The 23,552-nt window shown below is 47.7% G+C and overlaps 1 protein-coding gene across 2 annotated transcripts in view; it reads right to left on the bottom strand.

Moving 5' to 3' along the window:
• Positions 1–23,552, bottom strand: part of PRICKLE2 (prickle planar cell polarity protein 2) — a 309,331-nt gene that overhangs the window by 12,002 nt on the left and 273,777 nt on the right. For both annotated transcript variants that reach the window (XM_028110449.2, XM_088027678.1), the window contains exon 8: positions 22,504–23,376. In XM_028110449.2, coding sequence (XP_027966250.1) covers positions 22,504–23,376 — 873 coding nt within the window. The remainder of the gene's footprint in view (positions 1–22,503; positions 23,377–23,552) is intronic.

Here is a 23,552-nt window from a genome sequence, read left to right as displayed (position 1 = left end):
CCTGGGATCATGATCTGAGCTGAAGGCAGATGCTTAACTGACTGAGCCACCCAGGCGCCCCCATTTCCCTGTTTCTGACAAGAGCAAAGCCAGGACTGAGTTCTTGGAAAGCATAAAAACACTGAACCTGGCCATGCAAACTTCCCTTCCTGCTCTCGATCTGTGCCCTTCAGCAGGCTTCCTGAGGCAGCCTGGGCTTGGCTAGCCTCACCCTCCACACAGATGGAATAAGCAGCTGCTAGCCCAGGATGAGCTGGGAATCCAGAGTTCTCCAAAGCCCTCCAATCTCTCTCGCCCTACCTTGCCAATGGCACACATATCCCAGTCTGGGAGTTAAGGAAGCTTTTCTGAAGTATCCTCTCTGGATGATGCGAAAAAGGATTCTGTATGCAAGTAAGATTTGGCAATTTCTGAAGCACTTCTCAAAACCTTTAACTGGAGTAAGTGCAGTAGGAATTACCACAAAGAAGATACTTTGACAATAGAACCTCTTCCCCACCTGGCTCCACCCACACTCGAAAGGACACATTTTGGGAAACGGTGGCTTAACATTGATTTCCTGTTAAAATCCAAACATATCTGCTGACAATTTCTATCCCTGTCAATGGAACAGTGCCACGTGCAGTGGAAACTGAAGCCTAGGGCAAAAAGGAAATAATCAGTAAAACTGATCCTGTCTTTATTTACAATTTTTAAGTTTTGTTAATCATGGATTTTTGCATGAATTTTGATTCTTAAAATGCTGCAATGAACTATTGCTTATCGTGATGACTGAGTTTTTGGCACCCCTTTCAATTCCGTACCCACAGGAGGTGCCTCATGTGCCTCCCCATGGTCCACACTCCACCAGACAGGACTCTCCCCTTTTACCTTAGTCAAACCTTTCATTTCCTTTGTGAAATTCCATGGATTGTACATTTCCTATAAACTGTGTTTACTAGGGTAGTGAAAAAGTAATTGGTCTGGATAGGGAAGGACCTGGAGTCCAGTCACAGCTCTGCTGCTTTCTCTGGGAGGGAAGACTGAATAAATCACTTCTCCCCTCTGAACCTCAGCTCCTCTTCTAAACCTGCACTAGAGATTCTCCAATCTTCTCCCAGCTGAGAGTCTGTGATTTTTTTTTTTAAAGATGGTTCAAAAGCCTTTTTTTGTCTTTTGTTTCTATTTAGATATATATTAGATATATGTCATATATTTGACATATAACCTTGTATTCATTTCAGGTGTACAACACAATGACTGGATATATGTATATACTGCAAAATGATCACCACAGTAAGTCTAGTTAACATCCATCACCATATAAAAGTTCCAATTTTTTTTGTGATGAGAACTTTTAAAATCTCTCTTAGCAACTTTCAAATATACAATACAGTATTATTAACTATAGTCACCATGTTGTACATTATATCGCCTGGACTTATTATTTTTTTATTTTTTTTTAAAGATTTTTTATTTATTTATTTGAGAGAGAGAGAATGAGAGATAGAGAGCACGAGAGGGAAGAGGGTCAGAGGGAGAAGCAGACTCCCCGCTGAGCAGGGAGCCCGATGTGGGACTCGATCCTGGGACTCCAGGATCATGACCTGAGCCGAAGGCAGTCGCTTAACCAACTGAGCCACCCAGGCGCCCTGGACTTATTATTTTTTTAAAATTAAAAAAATTTTTAAAAGATTTGAGAGAGAGACAACACAAGTGGAGGGGAAGGGCAGAGGGAGAGGGAGAAGCAGACTCCCTGCTGAGCAGGGAGCCTGATGTGGGGCTCGATCCTGGGACTCCGGGATCATGACCTGAGCCAAAGGCACCCAGGCACCCCCTTTTTTTTTTTAATTTTTAAAAAAGATTTATTTATTTTAGAGAGAGAGAGAGAGAAAACAGGGGGAGGGGCAGAGGGAGAGAGAGAATCCCAAGCTGACTCTGCGCAGAGTGCAGAGCCCCATGTGGATCTCACGACCCTCAGATCATGACCTGAGCTGAAATCAAGAGTCAGATGCTTAACCAATTGAGCCACTCAGGCACCGCACCCCCCCCGGACTTATTTATTTATAACTGGACATTCGTACCTTTTGACCCCCTTCACTCATTTCTGTGAAAGTTTGTGATTTTGATTCTATGATCCAAGACAGACACCTCCCATTATCAGATCAGTATGGATTACTGTACAGGTACCAGAACAGAGCCTAATCCCCAAAGGAAAGATGTCTGATCATGGGGTAAAAGAGAGAGCAAGAAGTACTGGAGTGTTGTTTGAAATGAAAACACTTAGGATGTTTCCCGACAAACGTTCCCAGACAGTTAGGGAACATTTAAGGATGTAGTCTGTTGACAGAAAGAAAAGAAAGGGAGAGGAGAAAACTAAACCCAAGATTTGTGTATTTTCGTCACTGCTCGTTATGCCAAACCTATTGCTAGGTCACAAGTGGATCGTGCAGTACCTGTTAGCCTCTGCTTTGTCCCCAGAAAGTCAGAATGGATGGCCAAGGCTCACTTTATAATATAAAGTGGGGGGATGCCTGGGTGGCTCCGTTGGTCAGCGTCTGCCTTCAGCTCGAGTCGTGATCCCGGGGTCCTGGGATCGAGTCCCGCATCGGGCTCCCTGCTCAGGGGGGAGCCTGCTTCTCCCTCTGCCTGCCACTCTCCCTGCTCGTTTTCCCTCTCTCTGACAAATAAATAAATAAACTCTTTAAAAAAAAATAGAGTGGGGTCCTGACAGCGCCTGTTTCAGAATTACCTGGGCAGCTTCTTTAAATGCAGTTTCCCGGCTCCTGTCCCATAACTACTGCATCAGGACTTCTGTGAGTGGAGCTCAAGACTGCATTTTCAGTAAGTGTTCTGGTTGATTTGGATGCCTCTTTCAAATTAAAAAACCTACTGCTTTGAAGTCAGATGAGTGTGAATAAATAAACAGGTCGGCCCCCCTCACTGGCCGGAAACCTTGGAATTCAGAGTCTGAAAAGCTGCCTGTTCTATAACTCGGCCTCGCTAGCGCCAAGCAAGGTGCGAGGATTCTGTGACCTGCCAAGCCCCGAGCCGCTCTCAGACGCAGGATTTCCAGGACAGTTTGTGTTACCTTTCCCACCAGATCTTGGCTGGTGAAGACTGATGACTTAATTCCCCGGCCCCTGTCACTAAGTGTGGTCCCTGTGCCAACCCAGCTAGGGTGGATGGCAACCCAGCTCCCCTGGAAACTGTTCAGATGGCTAGCTCCCGAGAAACCCATCAGGCTGCTGTAGAATGTAGACAGGGAGGGCTTTTACTTGGTCTGGCTCCAACTCTTGGGCCATCAGAGCTGTTCTCTGCTCTGGGAGCACATAAGACCTCCAAATATCAGAGCAGATAGGGGACCACAGCGGGCATGTTCTGTAGTCCCCGTCTTCAAGCAGGATTTTTGGTCCTACCAACTGCCCAGCTCAGAGCACCTCATCTTTCGATGAAAGTACAAACTTCTATTACCTCGAAGAGGGCAATTTGGGAGTATCTATAGAAACTTGCAATGCGCATATCCCTTGGCCCAGAGGGTCCCACTTCTAGGGATTGATGCTATGGAAAAACCTGAACAAGCACACAAATACAAGTAAAGAATGTTTGCTGAAACACAAATTTTAACAGTGAAAAACTGGAAAAAAATCCAAGTGTCCAGCAATAGGGGATGTGTTAAAAGAATGATGGTACCATCATACAATGAAACACTACATAACTTCATATAAGTTAGAGCTATATACACCGACAGGGAAAGATAAACAAGACATACTGTTAAGTAAAGAAACACACTGTGAAATGGTATGATGACTTTTTTGTTTAGAATTATTTATCTGTCAGTGTATGCCCAGAGACAAATACTAACAGAATTGTCACCTAATGGTGGGTGGATGCAAATTATGGGTCGATTTCAATTTATATAGTACAGTTGACCCCTGAACAACATGGGTTTCAACTGCGTGGGTCCACTTAGACACGGATTTTTTTTTTTTTTTTTTTTGGATACAGTGCAGTGCTATAAATGTATTTTCTCTTCCTTATGTATGTCTTAACATTTTCTTTTCTCTAGCTTACTTTATTGTATAAACATAGTATAGAATATATTTAATATAAAAAATGTGTTACCTGACTGTTTATATCATCCAGAAGGCTTCCAGTGAACAGGAGGCTTTGAGTAGTTAAGTTTTTGGTAATTCAAAAGTTATATGCAGACTTTTGACTATACAAGGGTTTGGTACCCCCAACCCTGTGTTAAGGGTCAATGGTATATATTTCTGTAGTTTTGTAATATTTTAAAAACTATTTTTGTTTGTAATTTAGAGAAGACAATAAAATTACATGGAAAAAGTTGGGAGCCCATCCCATCCCTTTTTACTTTGGCCCACTTCTCAGTAGAGCTAGAGGCAAGATGCTTTCCCTGGGGCTGAAACGGAGCCCAGGACAGGGTACTGAGCACAAAGTCTATCCTTGACAGAACACTATGAGGCACAGCAAAGACAACAAATTCTACCCCAAATCTTGTGCTAAGTTATTCAGAACCTTTTGCGATGGAAAATATCTGGAGTTCCCAGGGAGGCACGGGAAATCAGGGTCAATGGTTCCAGATCTCAAACTGTCCTGTCTCCACCCACACCATTATCCCAAAGCTCTGAACCCAGACAAAGGACGTGCCGCCTCTAGGGCTGGTGTTAAGTATGAGCCGCGAGGACATTTACGGTGGTCATCACTACCGGCCAAGTAACGCTGTATGAGGAACTGTGCCCTGGTGGTTAAAGGCTCTCTGGACTTGGGCTGCCTCTCATCAGCTGTGTGATCTTGGACGATTCCCTTAAGCCCTTTCCGCCTCTGTCTTCCCATCTGTGAAATGGAGGCTCATTTGTTCAACAAATATTTCATGAATGCCTATCAAGGGTGAGATTTACCAAATACCCACCATGTGTCAGACAATGCACCAGCTGCTGGGGCAACAGTGGCCAAAGCAAACCAGATGCAGTCTCTGCCCTTAAGCAGCTTTCCTCCCGGTAGGGGAGGGAGACAATCAACAAAATAAGCGGTAAGTGGCAAATAGTGCTAAATGCTACAGAGGAATGTAAGGCAGGGAAGAGGGAAGGGAAGCATTTTGTGGGGAGCTGCATCAGGGAATAGGAATGGACCTCACCCCTACAGAATGAGCTAATGCACGTAATGCTCTCGGCGTAGCCCCATCCCATAGAAATTAGCCAGTAACTAAGGCCATTCCTACCAAGACGACCATTATCACTACCACTGTCCACCCACTCCTCTCCTCCTACCTCTGCAGCCAAGTCCTGTCTTTTGTAAGTTTTTCTCCATTGGTATTTCACCCTTCTGAATATGTACCATGGACAAGCCATGCCGCTAAACAATTTTACATATCCAACCTCATTTGATTTTTATGAATCCCATGAGAGTAGCTTTTGTTACTCTCATTTTTTTTTTTTTAAATTAAGTGGAATTTGAGCCTCAGGGAGGTTGTGTGTGTGTGTGGAGAGAGGTGGGGGGTGGCGGATCACACAGGGAGCATGCAAATCTTAGTCAGCTTGATTGAATTCAGAGCTGTTCCACCTTCCAGGCCAGAAAGCTGGATCCTACCTGCCCAGCTCAGAGCAGGCAAGGCCTTTCCTGAGGACCTGGTAACTGTGCCCATGTGCCCTATGGCACCATTTCCTGCCTAGGGAGTCGCAGCAGGCCACGATGCTGAAGACAACCAACTAAGGCACGTGTGGAGTCCTGACTTGCTTTCTCTCTCTGGGTCCTATTTTGTGATTTGGGGGTCTCCCAATAAACAGACTCAGGAAGTGGGCAACAGGCACCAATTAAACTGGAACCCTCAACGAGGGAATGGGAGTTGAGTGAGAGCAGATTAAGTGAACAGTTGAAGCCAGATCTCCAGATGATTTCCTCATAGTTTATATGATTTAAAAAGTTCCCCATTGGGGCACCTGGGTGGTGCAGTTGGTTAAGCGTCTGCCTTTGGCTCAGGCCGTGATCCCAGGGTCCTGGGATCAAGCCCTGCGTTGGGCCCCCTGCTCAGCAGGGAGTCTACTTCTCCCTCTCCCTCGGCTGCTCCCCGTGCCTGTGCTCTCTCTCTTCCTCTTTCTGTCAAATAGAGTCTTAAAAAAAAAAATAAGTAAAAAAGTTCCCCGTTGTTCTTTTTTATTAGAGTTTGCAGCACTTCGGGCTGCCCCCACGGAAAGAGCCTCCAGTCTCACAGAGAAGAGGTGCTGGTGGCAGAAGAGGAAGAGCAGAAAGAGGGGACAGGAAGCAGGAAGGCTGGGGTGCTCCAACGGTGCCCACAGCCAATCAGCAGGGCCAGGAGTGCTCCCCGCTTTCTCCATGCCCAGGGCAATGGAGTCCCTGCCGCTGGTACAGAACATACACGGAACTTCTCCTGAGGCAGAAAGAACCTTCCGGAGAGATTCAACCTCTGCTGCTAAGGGGAGGTAGGGGTTTTGGCAAAGTCAAACCAGGGATCATCCAGGTGGGGCGAGGTGTGGCTATGTGTCCCCGATGCGGGGGGAGAGGTGTATAGCAAGGGAGGGCTACGGGCGTGTTAGAAGGCATATTCAGCCTCAGCCCACTGGATGCAACACCCTCCCACACTCTGTTGTGACAAATCAAAAGGTTCCCAGACACTGCGGAATGTCCTGTGGGGAGTAAAATCACCCTCACTGAGAAGCTTGGGGTTACGTGTAGAAGGACAAGACATGAGCACTAGGACCCCGGGTCAAGCCATCGGCTGCGCTGTGGTGCTGAACACATTATTCAACACCCCCGAGACCTGGACACCGCTGAGATCTGGATTCCTTGTCTGTGAAACGGAGATGAGATGATACATGTGATTCATGGTGTTATTATCAAGATCAACTAAGAAAAGTCTACCTTAGTAGTTAACACAGTGTCCCACTGACAAGGCTTCACAGCTGTCAGCTCTACTTGTGACAGGAGATCTGGGTCGCCTTGGGGATGTACAGAGGGTGGTCTCTGAGCAGGAGGGTGGGAGTGCGAAGAATGAGGGGCTCTCGTTGGGTGGGGGTGTTCGAGTCTTGGGTTTGGTTTGTTAAAAGAGAGGGCTTGCCTTATTCGAAACACAACAGAACGTGGGAAGCACTGCTCAGAATCAGTGCTGTCTGAAGCAGAATGGCAGAGGATCTTGGTTCTGCTGGAACAAGGCAGAGCAACAAGCAGGAAGATGAAGAGATGGGACTCCCCTGTCCTGGTGGGCTGTTCTCATCCTGCAATGGCGGCTGGTGGGGTGGTTTTGGCTGAGCCCAGGCTGGCTGCTGTGAGGAAGGGAAGCAAACGATGAAAGGTGTGGGAGATGATTTTTTGAGGGGTCTATGGCCGTCGGGGGACCCTGTTCATTTTGGCTTTACCTGCTGATGTGTCCCTGGAAAACCCTTCCCACCAGAGAAAGACCTAAGCTTTGTGTAAACTCCCTTTTCTCAGGCACAATTAAGGGGTGATGTCACCAAGAGCCCCTCTCCGTCTTCTTCAAGAGCTCTTATTTGATGGAGGAAAACACAGAGTAGTGGTTACGTGTGTAGACCGGCAAACCCCACTTAACCCATTCACTAGCTATGTGACCTTAAATTCTTTGACTCTTGGTTCTCTCATCTCCAAGAAGCGGGTAATAGCTCTAATTCTTGTTGCTGTTATTGCCCACTTGGCTTTTCCACTTTAGTCCTTAGCTACAACAGTATCAAAATACATGGGTACTGAGGATATTCCCCATCTCTGTTAATATGGAAACAACAAACATATTTTTAGCGTTCACTGTGATCTATGCAATGTATTAAGTGTCTCCTCATTTCATGAGCCAAGAATTAACAGGGGTCTATCTGACTCTTGGGACTATCACCTTAATAACAATTTCTAGGCCCTTCGGGTAGGATTTGGTAGAGCACAGATGTTACTCGAGCACATTTTTGTGTATTCACAAATGAGCATTCTCTCCCTCAAGATGCAGTACTTCACAGAGAAAGGGCCAAAGTAGGGCAATAAAAGCAGAACCACCTCACAGATCATCCCAGAAGCCAGAAACAAATGCACATGATGAAGAATTTGGATTTGCCTTAATACCTTGCTTCTCAGTCTTGTCTGCTTGACAGAATTACTGGGGAGCATGAAAATATCCCCTTGCCCAAACCAAATGCCAGACCAGTTACCCTGGACTCTTAGGGATGGGGTGCAGACATCTGTATTCTTTACACTCCCCAGATGATTCCATGTGTGACCAAGATTAAGAAGCAGTGTCTGAGTACTTTAGCATCTACCTTACATCTCACCAATAGGTGTCCAATCACACTTTCCCTTAAACGAGATTGAGAAGACCTGGTGGCCATTTTCTTTAGAATAGTGTTACAGATTCACTCTAAACCTTTTGAGTTTGAGGTAGGAAATCCCATGAGATATTGGCTCCTTTTTTCCATGTTAATGGCAGCCAAGGGCCTCAAACATGTGATGGTTCTTGAGATTTGCTAAGGATAAGCAAGCCTTGGTCACCACTCAGTGAATGTGACCTAACTGTAAACTAGTGAAGGTCTCATCTCTTGTCCTGTCACAGTGATGAGATTCTAGAAGGGCAATGTCACATGATAATTTCCCCTCCCAACAATACAAAATCCTCCTGCTGAACTTCTGGACCTTGGCCTTAGAATGGGATTCTGAGGAAAAGTGGAAGGGTCCAGAGCTTTGAAGGTTAAGTGAAAGCCTTCTGTAATTTCGACAACATCCACCCGGGAAAAATAACAGCTGCTCAGTCTTTCTTCTTAAAGACCAACAAACATATCTAAAGAGCCCCAGATTCTGTTTCCCAGGGCCAATACTGGCTAATTTGTGCAATAAAAAAAGAAGGGGGTTTGTGACTCATATTTCTGCGTAGCATATGTTTATGAGGATTACTGTTTACTTAAGGAAAGACTTGCATTAATCAGATTTGTACATTAGTTGCTTGGCTAAGCCTGGATACCTAGGGTAAAATTCAAAGGCACTGCGTATATGAAACCCAGGATATGACTAAGCACTGAAAGCAAAAGTAAGCTGCAACAGTAGAAAGATCAACAGAAAGAGTTCACAGACGTTTTTAACAAAACTTTTTTGTTTTAAATGGCATGTTCTCCCCTCATGTTCCCTAACACACGATATTTTTGACCCACTGCTACTTTGTATGCTTGCACTGGCTTTCTCAACTCACTCTGCAAGTCAGCTGACCTTTTCTACTTTAAGACACCCACTGAAGAAGGGGACGAGGCCAGTATCCTCAGAGGGATTCCAGGAGGTTGAGCCGGAGCCAGCAATAAAATGTGACTGCTTCACAGCTCCAAATATAGCTCTCTCCCCCTTGACAACTACGCTGGCCTGCTTTCAGTTGCTGGAACTGCACAAATTCTCTCCTGCCTCAGGGCCTTTGCATATGCCATTCCTAAGGCCAACAGCTTCCTTCCCCTCCCTTTCTCTTCCTGCACAAGACCAAGTTCTTTTATCCAATTCATAGCTTTAATGTCACTCCAGAGAGCTTCCTGATCATCCTTTTTAGGTGGTTAACCCTCAATATTCTCTATTCTTGATCCTGCTCGTTTCCTTCACGGCACTTATTACAATCTATCCGTGAGTGTGTGTGTGTCCCCTGCTAGATTATAAACCATCTCCATCCTGTTCTCCCCCGAAGGCTGAACTAATGGCTGAGCTCTCTTACCTTCTGGCTTCATGTGGGTGGGGCTTGACTCCTGGGAGGAGATCAAAGGGCAGAGAGTGAGAGAGGTCAAGGTGTTGCCTTGGTTCCCTTCCCCAGGCTGCAGGTTGGCCCCAGTTCTCTCCCTGAGTCCTTAGTTCCTACTCAGCAGCCCTCCTTCATTGGCCTTTCTTTAATTACTCTTTGCAAGTGCCACCTATTTCCTGCTGGGGCCCTGACCCACACAGGGACTGGGTCTGATTTATTCACCAATGTATAACTGACACATGGTAGGTGCTCAATAAATATTTGTTGAATACATGAATATAAAAGAACGAAGAATCAAGATTTTTAAAAATGTCTTCCTCTTCCCCACTCTGTTTCCAAAACAATCTTGTATCAAACGCTAGGATAGCAAACAGATAAAACAGGGTTGTTGGGATTCTAGGTGGGTGGGGGAGACACACAAGCATGGTCCTCTTTTGGAATGGCAACTCTAGAAACCCAGCGTGTTGGAGATCTATTTTGGGGGAATGCCACGAGGGAGGATGTAGCATTTTCTCCTGTGTTTACACTTGAGGTACAGGACATCAGGGGCTGGGCTGAGAGTATTTACATCTCAGTGCTCCCAAGGGGACTTTGGGTTCAGCTGGTGGAAGACAGTGGGGGTGGATGGGGGTGGGGAGGAGATGGTACTTCTGTGCACCCACGGAAGAGTGTTTAAGATTCTTTTTTTGCCGTCGTCTTGGGGCTCAGGGGAAAGCTGGAATAAAAAATGTCCTCTGACCTGATGTGCTCCATCTCTTACTTCCAGATAAAGATGTGGCACCCAGGGGCCCTAACTCCTGAGACCCCCACAAGAAACAGATTCAGAGGGCAGAAAATGACAGAGGAAGCTATCTGCTTCTCAGGCAGCCCTAATCCCGAGCAGAAAGCAAGCCATACAGGACAGTGCTCAAGGGACAGAAAGCCCAGCAACCTACAGGTCACCGTTCCCTCAAGGATGGTGAGACCTGGGCTGCACCGAGAACGGTATGAGAACCTTGGGGCCAGGCTGGAATTCCTCTCCCTGCACGGGGGCCCGAGCTTGAAATACATCTGCAGACGAGGGCCTGGCTGGGCTTGTTTCTGGGGCTGATAATGATCTCCGTGGAAAACTTCCACTGTTGTCTGTCCCCCATTGTCTTCCCAGCTCGGGGCCCAAAGCAGGACCTGTTTCTCATCCACAGATGCAAAGAACAAATTAACTCCTCTAAGCTGTGCCGAATGGGAATTCTCTGAGGAGTTAACTGATGCTGGGGGCGGGGGCAGGGAGCGAAATCAGTGAAGGAAAGGCTGAGGTCCGGGAGTGGGCAGTCGCCTTTCTCAGGTGGGGAGGGTGGGCTCCATTAGCACTGATAGGTGTTACATGGGCATAATTAGGCCACAGATTGTGGTAGACTCTTTAAGCTCAGATAAAGCTGGAGATTGAGATCCAGGGAGAAAGGGCTCATCTATCTTGCTGCAATCATCCCTGAAGATCCACGTAGCAGAGCTCCCCACTTGTGGGTGTCCGCGTGGGTCTGGATTATTGATATCTACAGAACCGCCAAGCGTCATGTCCATCCATTGCTTCCAGCCTCTTCTTCCAACCCTGTACAATAGAAGGATTTCTCAATTCCATTCAATCTTCCCTCTCCCTGGTAAGTGAGCAATGGGCTGAGACACAGTTAAAAGGAAGGTGGCTGGAGGTCAGCACCCTGGGGCACCTGATTATAAGAATAATAATAACTCTCAAATATTGAATTTGCCATGTGCCAGGCATGCAATTAAGTGCTTTCTGCACATTACCTCATGCTACACAACAGCCTCGGGTGGCAGACATTTATATTCACACCCCAGGATGCTGAGAGGGTGAGAGATTTAAGCCACCAGCCTGAGGTCACACAGCCTGAGGTCACACAGTGGTAGTGGGATTTCAACCAGGTCAGTGTGACCCTTAAACACTAAACCCCAGCATGCGCTGCAGCTGGGATCAGAGCAGAAGCACAAAGGGCTCATTCTGCTGCAGGGGGTGCTTTTGAAATGCCTGGCCTGGGAGGCCCCTTCACAAACCATCAGGCCCTCCTCCGATGAGATTCTGAGTGTCTTCCGTGGGAAGCGATGATTTCCAAGGCAATACCCTGTGTCTAGACCAGGCTTTCTCAACCTTGGCACTACTGTCTCATGGGACCAGATGGCTCTTGGCTGTAGGGAAAGTGCTGATCTGTGCATTGTAGGATGTTGAGCAGCACCCCTGACCTCCACCCACTAGAAGCCCCTAGCACCCTGCACCCCAAGTTGTGACAGTCAAAAATGTCTCCAAACGGGGCACCTGGGGGGTGCAGCCAGTTGAGTGTCCGACTCTTGGTTTTGGCTCAGATCCTGATCTTGGGGTCATGGAATCCAACCCCGCATCAGGCTCCGCGCTCAGCATGGAGTCTGCTTGAGATTCTCTCTCTCTCCCTCTGACCCTCCTGCTCATGCTGGCTCTCTCTCTCTCTCAAATAAATAAATGAACCTTAAAAAAAAAGTCCCAAACATTGCTAAACGTCCCCTAGGTGGCAAAATCCCCACCCCTCCCCACTCACCCCTATTGAGAACCACTGACCTAGACCACCCTGCTCACACCGCGAGGGCCTTTGTGTACGAGTGTGTATCCCCGGTAAAGGAAATTTCTCTTCTGATCTTCTTACCTAGAACCCAGTATCCAGATATAAAGAAAGAAATTAAAAAAAAAAATCGAGTTATTCTAGGCTGTTTTCTCTCCTCTCTCTTCCAACTCTGAGCTCAATCTGCTCCCAAGGAAAAGACACAAGTAAAGCCTGAACTGGATTTTTCTGCCTTTGAAAATCAGCACCTCTAACTTAAAAAGCAGCCATCAGGATGTCTGCTCCCGCCAGGCTGAGATACCCAGGCAAGGTCCAGACTGCTCACTGCTGGGGAGCACAGAATCCCGGCCAAGGAGATTATGCCGTCAGAATCAGAATAAGACCCCACAGGTGGCCCTAGACTGATAACACCCTCAGGGAGGGCAGACCGGACTGGGCGGGATGACTGACCCCAGGAAGCAAGAATCCCTTACACTTTGCACAGTTGAAAGTCAAGGATCTGTTCCAACGAAAGGCCCAGAGAATAGAAATACACCAAAGGACGTTTTCTACTGCTTTCTGCAAAGAGCAAAATGAGCACGTTTTTGCCCCCACTCCTGTACAGCAGAAGAAGAAAAGAGAAGACGAGCTGGGTAATCTGCAAACTGGGACACCAAACCCTCGGGTAGCCAAGAGTTGAGAAAGGAAATAGGTCTATTTTAATTAAGCAGAGGGGGGAGTTCAGCAGGACATTGTTAAGCTGTTAAAAGTTTTTGTACCAAAGAAAACACTAGGCTTTTTCTTAGTAATCTGGTGTTGGAAGACACAGACTTGATCTAGACGGTGCCCCGCCTGTTTACTCAGCTGGATTTGTGGCAGTGCCCCCCAGAAACATGTCGTGCTCTGGTTTTGGTTTGGGAAGGGCAGGCGGGAGAAGGTGCCTGGCAGCACACGGCTGGGAAACACACACACACACACACACCAGACACACACACAGCTCTCTGGGTGTTCACGGTGATGCTCCTGAAAATTATTCTAGGTTAACCAACCAATCAACCCACCTCCAATTCATGGGAAACTTTGGTCTCCTGGCCTTTTCACTTGCATGTTGATTTCCAGCCGAAACAGGCCCTATTTGGAGTCAGAGTATTTTATTGTTCACTTCTCCTGCTGCATTCAAGGACAATACCAAAACCACCAAATGTTCTTGGCAGGTATTACTCTCTTTCACGTTTAGTCCAAACTGGGTACGTAAGAAACATACCATCCCTGTCTCAGGTAATGTTCTCTTAGCTTCCTAAGATGCTATTTACTGTGCCAAGGGCTATTTGATATCAGGGACATCTTCAGAGCTTTTTAGAAGAAGCATATCTGATTTTTCTTTTGTCTAAACAGGAGGCTAGACTCATGGCTAAGAGAAGATGCAAAAGGGTACCATGGGCGAGAAGAAAGTTCTAACCACAGACAAGGTGGTAGGGAGGGCTGCTCGCTCAGACATGATCTGGGTTTCTCTAGCCCAGTGTTCCTTAAACTTAACTGGCCTAAGAGTTCTGTGGGGGCATTTGTTAGACATGTTGATTCCCAGGTCTGGGCCATGAAAGATTCTGTTTGCAGGACTGGGATGGGCCCAAAAATGTGCACTGTTGACAAGTATCCCAGATGAATGTGATGTAGGTGGTCCCCGGGTAACTAATTGATGGAGGGGATGGTGACTGTTTACTTGGAGAAATAGATTCCTCAAAGCTGCCCCAGGTGGCTTGTACTAGGAAGTGGGGTTTTAATCGCACTCATTTTCCACTGCTCGGGAGGCACTTCGTGTCTGGGCAGAGGAGGGGTGGCTGGCCCAAGGATGGGTGGCACAGAATCGCTGACGGGCCTCCCAGTCCCACCAGAACACTCCGTGGAGGAGATGCTCAAGTGAGGAGGTCAAGCATCTGGCGAGAAACTGTGCCAAACTATTTAGAAGGTTTGATTATGTTTATAAGTAAAGAGTGAGTCAAAAAAGTACATTTTGTTGATGCAAGTCAAAGGAAATCAAGATTTCAATACAAATCAGTTTGGGAACCCCCAAATGTCCCATTCTGGGGACATGGTGACATCTATTCGACTGAATATTAACAGTCATTAAATGTGATGGTGACAAAAGCTATGAAAATAAGCTAGCGACAGAATGCAAATGAAGAAATTTAGGACCCAGAGTATCCAGTATGTTTACAATTCAGAAAAAAAAAACCACACCAGTATATAGCGAAAAAAATATTAGCACTAGCCAAGTGGTAAGGGCTGGGTTGTATTTTTCTATCTTAATTGTTCTCATACATTTTCCTAGTTGCCCATATTTAAAAAAACTAAGTTCTAAAAACCTGAGTTTCCAAGCCATTATCAAGTGGATGTGAGCAATGTCGTTTCCCTTTATGAGATTCCCACATTCAAAAGCTCCAAGAGAAATGCACACAGTTTCTTTAAAAATCTACTCTACAAAATCTTGTACCAGCCTGAAGAACCCATAGGTCCCCTGTCTCCACCCCCGGCCCATTTTCCAGTGTTGCCTTTTCAGTAATAAAATGAATAAAATCAGCAACCTTTTCTCTCCTTTCAGCAACAATGGTTACTTACTCTGGGTAGAGATGACTGCTCATGCCCCTGGAGGTTATAAATAAGCCTCCTGAATGGTTATTAAAAACCAGGACACTGGAAAAATTTCTCTGAACCTAGAAAATGTCAGTGAGACCATGACCTGAAACAGGCATGCATTGGCCCCTCTGGGGTGAGCTCTATCCTGACCGGTCTGTCTACTGCCCCCCGCCCCCCGCCCCCCGGGGCTCTGAGAATATCCTCGGCTTCCGCACATAGCACAAAACTGACCCAAAAACAGAAATGTGAGATGAACAGATTCTGCCACGACTTCCACTCTGCTGGTTTTCATCTGGCCCTCGGTGTGTGAGTCTGGTTCAGAGCCATGAAATACCAGTAAGAGGGCACCACTTCCATAAGGAACACAGAGAAAGTCACTCCATGGGACCAGTCAGAAACCTGAATCACATCCTCAACACTGAGCAGAGGGTTGGGCTCTGTCCAATCTGCCCTTGCAAAACGTCTCCTTACTGGCCTGAATTCCCCACATTAAAATCATTGCGGAGACATGCCCCCTTGCCTCCAGCAATTCGTGGTGGACATACATAATGAACATATGACGTCAAGTTCACATGATGGGGCTTCTGGAGGAAGAACCAGATCCGGGATCAGTCCCAGATGGGGTGCGCTCAGTAGCAGACACCTGTGCTGTTTACTTCCTTGTAGTACAATCCCATCTCCTTTGTAAATGCTACCTTGGTTTCTCTTTGAGAAGCCCATCTCCATTCTCACTCCCTGCAGTTTGGATGGGCTGGACCCCACCACCTAGGGCCCAGGATGGGCATGTGACTCAAGACGGACCAATCAGAGCGAAGTTTCCTCCGCTCCTCCCACCACAGGAGTTAGTTTAAGAATTGTCGGGTGATGCAAGTCAGGCAAATGATACCCTGTTCTGGGACTTTGGGCGACACTATTATGAAAGATGAGTTCCCATTTCCTTTCACCTGATGCTAGTGGATGTTAGCCTAGAACTGCCCCCAGTCATCTCGACTACCACTGGGAAGAGCCCGCCTGAGAACGAAGCCAGCCGGTGGGGAGGAAGCAAGAACCCAGAGAGAGAGGGAAAGAAGGTGGGCCCGAGGACATCATTTGGGCACCTGGGTCCAGCTGTTCCCAGAACCCAAATCCTGTGAACTTTGTAGACTCTTGATTTAAAGAAAACAAACTTACTTGTTTACACCAGTTGAGTTGGGATTCTGACACTTGCAAACAAGAGTTCCACCGTTCCCATGGATGAAGATGATCCCAAAGCATTCTCCAGGCTGGCCCTGAGGGCAACTGACAGGACTCTGGGTTTTCTGATCTGTAATTCCAGACCAGGCCACCCATCCTTCCCAGCGTAGGGGAGGAACAAAGGATCTGAGCCATGAAGTTCATGAGCATGACTGAGGTGTGGCCACTCAAGTAACAGGCGCCAGCTGGTTAGGAGGTTTGACCCAACCATTTAAATAAACTCGGGTAGAGGATGCATATCCAAACTATGCAGAAGAAAAGGAGCAATGTTCCTGCCCAGAATTAAATGTAGAAATGTTTTGCATTACAAGGATTAAAAAACATTGCAGACATTCTTGGTCAAGTGAGCTATTCCAGTTGTTGCTCCAGATCCCCACACTGTTGTTCTCTTGCTCTCTCCCAATTTGCCAGCAAGGCTAAAAAATTACCCCACAACCCCCTAGCAATCAGTAGATCTGGGTGTTGCACAACGAAGTGTCCCTTGTCAAAGTGTGTCAGTGACACGTGTGTAGGTGCCACAACCGTGCAACACTCATCAAAGGCAGCAGGAAGCCCTTTGAGATTTCTGTTTCGCCTGGGTCCCTGCATATCTAGGCCAATGACACATGATGCTTTCAGCTGATGCTGGCCTGGGTCAAGAATCCCAGAGGTGGCAAACTTTTATACATTTCGATGTTTTCAATTTGATCCTCTTCTGTCTCTCAGGACCCTTCCCCCGAAGGCACTGTCACCCTGCCAATTTTCTCTCCTAGGTCACAATCCCATCCATCCTCCTGTATTAGTCTTCACTTTTGTTTACACTGTGGGCCTTCTTTCATATGTTTGTACTTGCCAGACATTCCTACCACAGGGCCTTTGCACATGCTGCTCTTGCTGCCTGGAATCCTCCTTCCCTTGTCCTTTAGGCATCACTTTTTCAGGATACCCTATCTGACTTCCCTGACTCAGCTATATCCCTCTTTGTATGCCCTCTTTGCCCACACTTAATCACAGATTCAATTTCATATTGTACAATTAGATGCTTACTATCTATGAAACTCCACTAGACTGTGAGGGGCAGGAAGGTAGGCCCCTTGTCCACATTAGCTCAGCACTGTATCCCTAGTGCTTTGCACAGGCAGTGGCACCTACTTAATAGTATTATCAGCTAATGGCACTGAGCACTTAGAGGACATCAGGCACTGTCCTAAGTTCTTTACAGGAATTAACTCATTTAATTCCCACAACACCCAAGAAGTCACGGCTGTCATTTCATTTCAGAGATGAGGACACTGAGGTGCAGAAAAGATAAGCCCAAGGTCCCAGAGGTATTAAACCACAAAGTTCAACTTCCAACGGCCGACTGGTCTACAGCCCATGCTCTCATTGACAATGCGGTAACTCACGGGGTAGGCCCTCAAGTCACACTGGCTGGCTGAATGAACAATGAATGAATGCACAGAAACCATCCTGTCTTTACTCCCATCCATACCTGCATTTCCTTCCTACAGGTCCCGGCTCTCTCTGACCCAACCACTCCTTGTGGCATGTGGTTGATCCTCAAGGAAGAGCCTCATTGCTGTGCTCAGGGCACCTTGCTGGGGACCAGCTGACCATCTCCAGCTGTACTTTGGTGTAGCCTCTGTGTGAGGCAACTGGTCCCGATTTGAACTCGACTCTTCACCTGGCCCCAGTGTGACTTGAACCGTGGCCCTGACTCGCGCTACAGCCTTCCTCTGCCCTCTGTGGGTGCCTCCTGCCAGGTGCCCACCCCTGGACTGTGTGCACCTGTCTCCTTTGTCTTTAAGTGCCCCCCTGACCCAGGAAGGTCACCTCGGACTGCCAGCTTTGCCTTCTGCCATGCTCTCCAGCTTTGCTCCAGCCCTGCCAGGGCCAGACGGACATCAGCAGACTGGCTGCGACAGGAAAAGAAATCCTGGTCCCTTCAGATGGAGTCACTGTGCAAATCCCGACTGTGACCATGACCCTTCCTGTGGGGATTATACCAAGGTGGTTGAGAATAAGGGCCTTGCAGATTATCACACCCAGGTTCAGGTCCTGGTTGTCAGTGGTGACCATGGGGAGGTCATAACCCCCTTGGACTTGAGTCTACTAATCTGTAAAACGGGGAAAAGAATCAGACTTATCTTACGGGGCTGTTACGAGGATTTGGAGAGATGTTACATGTGACATCACCATCATGTCAGACCACAGTCTGTGGTCTTACAGCTGTCGCCCGTTACTACTAGCATCACCATCCCCGTGTGCCATGGTACGGGGGTTAAGGGCACAGGCCTGGAGCTAGAATGCGTGCATCTGAATCCTGCTCCTCCATTTCCAAGCTGTGTGGTCTTGAGCTACATAGCCTCTCTGTGTCTCACTGAAGTCATCCATAAAATGGGAATAACAACGGTGTCTACCTCATAGAGATATGGTGAGCTAGTTCACACAAAGCCCTTATTACTGTACCTAGTACGTGACCAACACCCCAACACCCAGCCTGTTGCCGCTGTTGTTATTACTATCTGCAATCCTGTGATCACCCAGGCTGCAAGCTGCTTTGCAAGCACGTTTAGACAATGGAGAGTTCGAGAGCTTCTGCAAGGCTCCAACGGTGCTCGTGTCAATGGTGAGTGACTGTGCTCGCCTGAGTCACTCTGCGTGAGCATAACGGATGGCCGGTGTTTTCCAGGGAGAAGGGGCAGTATGCTCCCATTTCTAAACAAACCAGGAGGTGCCAAAGCCCAGATCAAAGGCTAGCAAGTCAACTGGGGCTGTTTCTCCAGATCTGTTCAAAGGAAAAATGCTGCCTACAGAAAGATCATGCTTTATGCCAGTTTAAACACTACAAACTTATTCAATAATGTGAGTTATTGACTACGGAAGGAAAAATAAAATCCATTATCGTGAAGACTAGCTTTCACCTAAGGATCAAGGTGTTTTGACTAAGCCTTCTATGACACATACTTGTTACTCACAGACTAGGATTCCAGGATTTAAAGATACACAGTTCTGAGTACTGCCTTCTCAAAAGACGAGGGAATTTTCTAGCAAAATTTAAATGCAACAGTGGGGGTTGGCAGCAAAACGACCGACTTTCCAAGTGTAGTCAATATGACGTCTTTGGGGTACGTGCGTGTGTGCATGTATGTGTGTATGTGTGTGTGTGTGTGTGTGTGTGTGTGCAGTGTAGGATCTAGAAAGCTATTTAAGGTTTGCTCCAGTGACCAAGGATGAAGCAGTGCTTCGAATATGAGCTGCAATCTTTCTTCCACACAGCTGTGCCTGACAGATCTATGGAAACACAGGGGCACAGAATGCATTTCTTCAGCTCCCTGTTTCTCATGCCCTTCGCATGCTGGTTAAAAAAAAAAAGAGGGTCCCACGGGAACATCTGCAAACCTAAAAATGCAAACCTGCACAGCTGGTGGACGCTGGGAGATGTCAGTAGCCAAAACATTCCTGGAGGCCAAAGCTGCGCACCAGTATGCTTGGGATAAGATGCCAGCATGATAAAAATGCAATCATAACAACAAGTATCAGGTAACCATTATAGAAGGTCCTCTGCGTTGAAGACTATATTAATGAGTTTTCATGCATTATCATATACTCCTCCCCAAAACACTACGAAGGAAGTACTGTTATTCACTAAATTCCATAGATGAGATAACTGAGCCTTACAGAATGTAGGCATTTGTTCAAGGCCACCCAGCTCCTACACGACAAAGGCTAGATTTGAACTGGGACTCCAAACCATTAATTGACAATCTGAAAAACTGGGGCTCATGGGAGAATTTCCACAGAGACTAATGATGGGGTTAAAATTGGGGTCATCCTACCAGCTCCCTCTCGCCATCTGGGTTGCCCAACAGGGCGGCCGCTAGCTACGTGTGGCTAGTGAAATTAAATGTAATTTCAAATTCTGCTTAGTGCTCTTGAGCACTTGAAATGGGGCTGGTGCAAGTTGATGGCCTGAAATTTTAATTTCACTTAATTTTCATGAATCGAAATTTCAACAGTTACATGTGGCTACTGGCTTCACTGGGCAGTGCTGATCTCAGGCATTTTTTTTTTAGCAGTATCAGACACGGTTCTGGGATGCTTCCCCCAAATCTGAGACAGAGGGGGGCATTTGGTGTTTTGCCCAAGGGCCCAGAGAAAATCATAGGGATAAATTCCATGCCTCTTCTTTGGGATCCGAGATGGTATATTCTTCAAACATAATCACATGGCCTTTCTAGTATTTCCCAACACCCAGATCTCCTGATTTTCTCCTAAGTCACCGCATGACAATAAAGTCAAAACAGACAAGCCCAGGAACAGCTGTTCTCAGACAGTGGCTGCATCACCATCAGCAGGGAGCTGGTGAAAATGTAGCTTCCTGGGTCCCCCCTCCATAGGGTCTGATGCAGGAGGTCTCGGGGGACGTCCTGGATTCCATGTTTGAACCAAGCAGCCAATGTCGAATGCAGGGAGTCTAGCTTCGAGAAACGCTGCTTCAGAGGCTGAATTACCTATTTATCTCCTGGCCTCTTAAATAATTATAGCATATAAAGTTTTCAAGAATAGCACAAACCGGGCTGAAAGCCAGGCAGTCATCACTCAGCACCAATTGCTCGCTTCTATGACATGAGGTAAGGTGCTTAGTCACTGAGGCCTCATTTTTGTTTCATCGGAAACATGAGGGTAAAGATACCTGCTATTTGTCCCCAAGGACACACGAGAACACAGACGTGAACTTGTTTGGGAGGGATAAGGGTTAAAACCCCCCTGTAGAGACACCCTATGACTTAGAGACATGTTTTGCTTGTCTAGCAGAGTTTACATAGACTTCACATTTTAAAAATCCACATGTTTAACTTGTCTGGAGAACTTGGCAACCTGGTATGATTAAGAGCACTGCTCTGGGGTCGTAGGCACATATTCAAATCCCCACCCCATCTTTTAAAAGCTGGGTGACTTGGGGCAAAGCCTTCAACTTCTCTGTGCTTCGTTTCTTCAACTCTAAAATGAGACTCTTAATAGGCTATCCATTTTCTAGGACTGGGAGGGTTTAATTAAGTGAGTTAATATTTATAAAGTGCGTAGGACCAAATTTGGCACGGGGTAAGAGCTACATAGCTGCTAGATGAATAAATATCTTTGCACACGGCAACAACCAGCTGGGGCTGAGCAGGGGCTGACATGCACAAGTTTATGACAAGTTCCACCAAGACCCACTGGACTCTGGGGTCCCTGATGTAAGGGGTAGACGTGTGTCTCCCTCCTCAGGTGCTCCGCCCATAAGGGAAGTGCATCTCAGGACAGTACTTCTCAGCTGTCTATGGTGAAGGACCCGTTTTTTATTCTCAATCCACCGTGGAAGGATATGTGACCCTCCTGAGCATGACTGACACACAGCACATGCCACACACAACTCATTCGTGGGTTGCACGACACCCTGACTGGTCCGTACCTGGACCAGGAAGACGAGCCCGCCGAGCATGCACTCGGACGTCATGGCAAGGTCAAACTTTTCCAAGAGTTCCTAAACACTGTCATTTTTAGTACTTCTCTCACTGCAGGCTGCGGCTAGCTTCCATGTGCAGACTGCACGTTGTGTAGCGCCATCTTAGAGAACTTCCACATCAGTCCTCACAGGCAAATGGGCTGGACCATTTGTCTGGAGAAAGCAGGCCTTGGATGGTCTCTCTCTTCCCCCTTCGCTCCTTTTCCACCTGACTGTCTTCTCCTGTCCATCCACATTTCTTTGGTCTCTATCTGTACATTAAAATGATCTCCCTAATGAGACACTGGGGTTCGGAACAGCCTTGGAAGCTGTCATGGGTGCTGTGGTGTCTCAAGCACCACCCGGTGTTGTCAGTACTGTCTCCAGCTCACAGCTGCCTCTTCTCCTGAATGTTCTCCTTGGCCAGCAGTACCTGCCATGCCCCCTGCCCCCATCCACAACCTCATCCCGGAGCTGGTCTCTAGCAGCCCAAAGCCGGTGACTGGCAGACATGGTGTGCGGGACGTCAGCCCCTTTGTCCCAAGAGGGAGCCAACTGTACGATGCAACCCATCCTCCAGAGCCCCCTGTGGGGCCAGGCTGAAGTCAGATGCCAGCCCAGATAGCACTCTCTGCTTTGGCTTCCCTGCCCCAACCCTGGCCTGTCTCTCTCATCCCCTTCCCTGGAAGCCCGCCCTCAACCTGTCCCAGGCCCTGCTTATAGGGAACACGAGCAAAGACAGAAGCCATCTGAAACTGGGGTTCCCCTCCCGAACGACCTTCTGGAGGAAGGCACATGGCAGGAACAACGTGAAAGTCCTGAAGACAAGCTTCAGGTCACTCAGAGATTATTGCCTCTTGCTTTCTATTTTCTAGGTGACCAGAACCTACCTGTTGCATTAGACAGGGCCAGTGATTCCATGGAGCCTGGAGGGGTCTGCTCTGTGGGCGTCATGTCCTCGGTATATTTCAGGGAACTGATTGGATGGCGGGTCCGACACTGCTGAGTGGAGATGCCCCCTTCCTCCTCCTCCTCCTCCTCGTATTTGGCGACTGGAATGTTGCCTCGGGTTTCACTAAAGCTCTGACTGGACATATCGCTGTAGCTCTCCTGGGACCTCAGCCTTCCCGGGTAATAGTCCTCGCGGCATTCCTTCATGAAGCTGCCACCGTGCCCCTTCATGGCCAGGGATGAGCTCCTTTTGGGGTTGCTGAAGTGCTTGGCCCACATGTCAGGCTGGGCCCCGGCCCCCTGCCCTCCCGGACTGTAGGAAGTTCTGATGTTGCACTGGCTGAGAAGCTGCAGGGGACTCTGGGACTGGTTCTGCTCCATCTTGTTCCCATAATGGTAGGGCTCGTCCCGGCTCCGCCAAATGGGGTCCCGGTTGAGGCTGGGCGTCTGGCTGGACAGGCTGAGCAGGTCCATCTGCAGTGACAGGGGGTCCACATCGGCCGACAACCGGTTGGAACTCACCTGCAGCTGGCTGTGCTGGTTTAGCATGGGCTCCTCCGTCTTGCCCTTGTTCTTGCCGATTTTGGCACTGCGCCGGGACTCCTTGGCCCTGGCGTTCTGGAAAGCCGAATCGGATGAGTCAGAGCCATTGGGGTCCTCCCCGGCACTGCAGGCCCGGGAGCAGAATATCTGGCCCTGCTTTGGGAGGAATGGCCGCCCCAGAAGGGATTTCTTGCAGTGAGCACAGCAGAAACAGGTCTCGGTGGCATGCCAGTGTTGGCCGTCGTAGGTCATCTGACCTTGGTCGATCCCTGGGGATGGAAAAGACATGGAAGAGGCTGACAAGCTGCTCAGAGTCCTGTGTTATGATGTGAAACACACAGCATCCTGGTTTGGCTCAGGGTTCCAGATACAACAGAATAAAATAACAATAAGTCACTAATCAGAACCTCACATAAATGGTATTCATGTCCCATTACGAGAGCCC

Source organism: Eumetopias jubatus, unplaced genomic scaffold, assembly GCF_037043125.1.
Source record: "Eumetopias jubatus isolate StellerSeaLion01/CBP00866 unplaced genomic scaffold, mEumJub1_p1.0 scaffold_1, whole genome shotgun sequence".
Classification (NCBI taxonomy): Eukaryota; Metazoa; Chordata; class Mammalia; order Carnivora; family Otariidae; genus Eumetopias; species Eumetopias jubatus.
The sequence above is the reverse complement of the archived record's forward strand: the minus strand, read 5'-3'. Positions and strand labels throughout refer to the sequence as shown.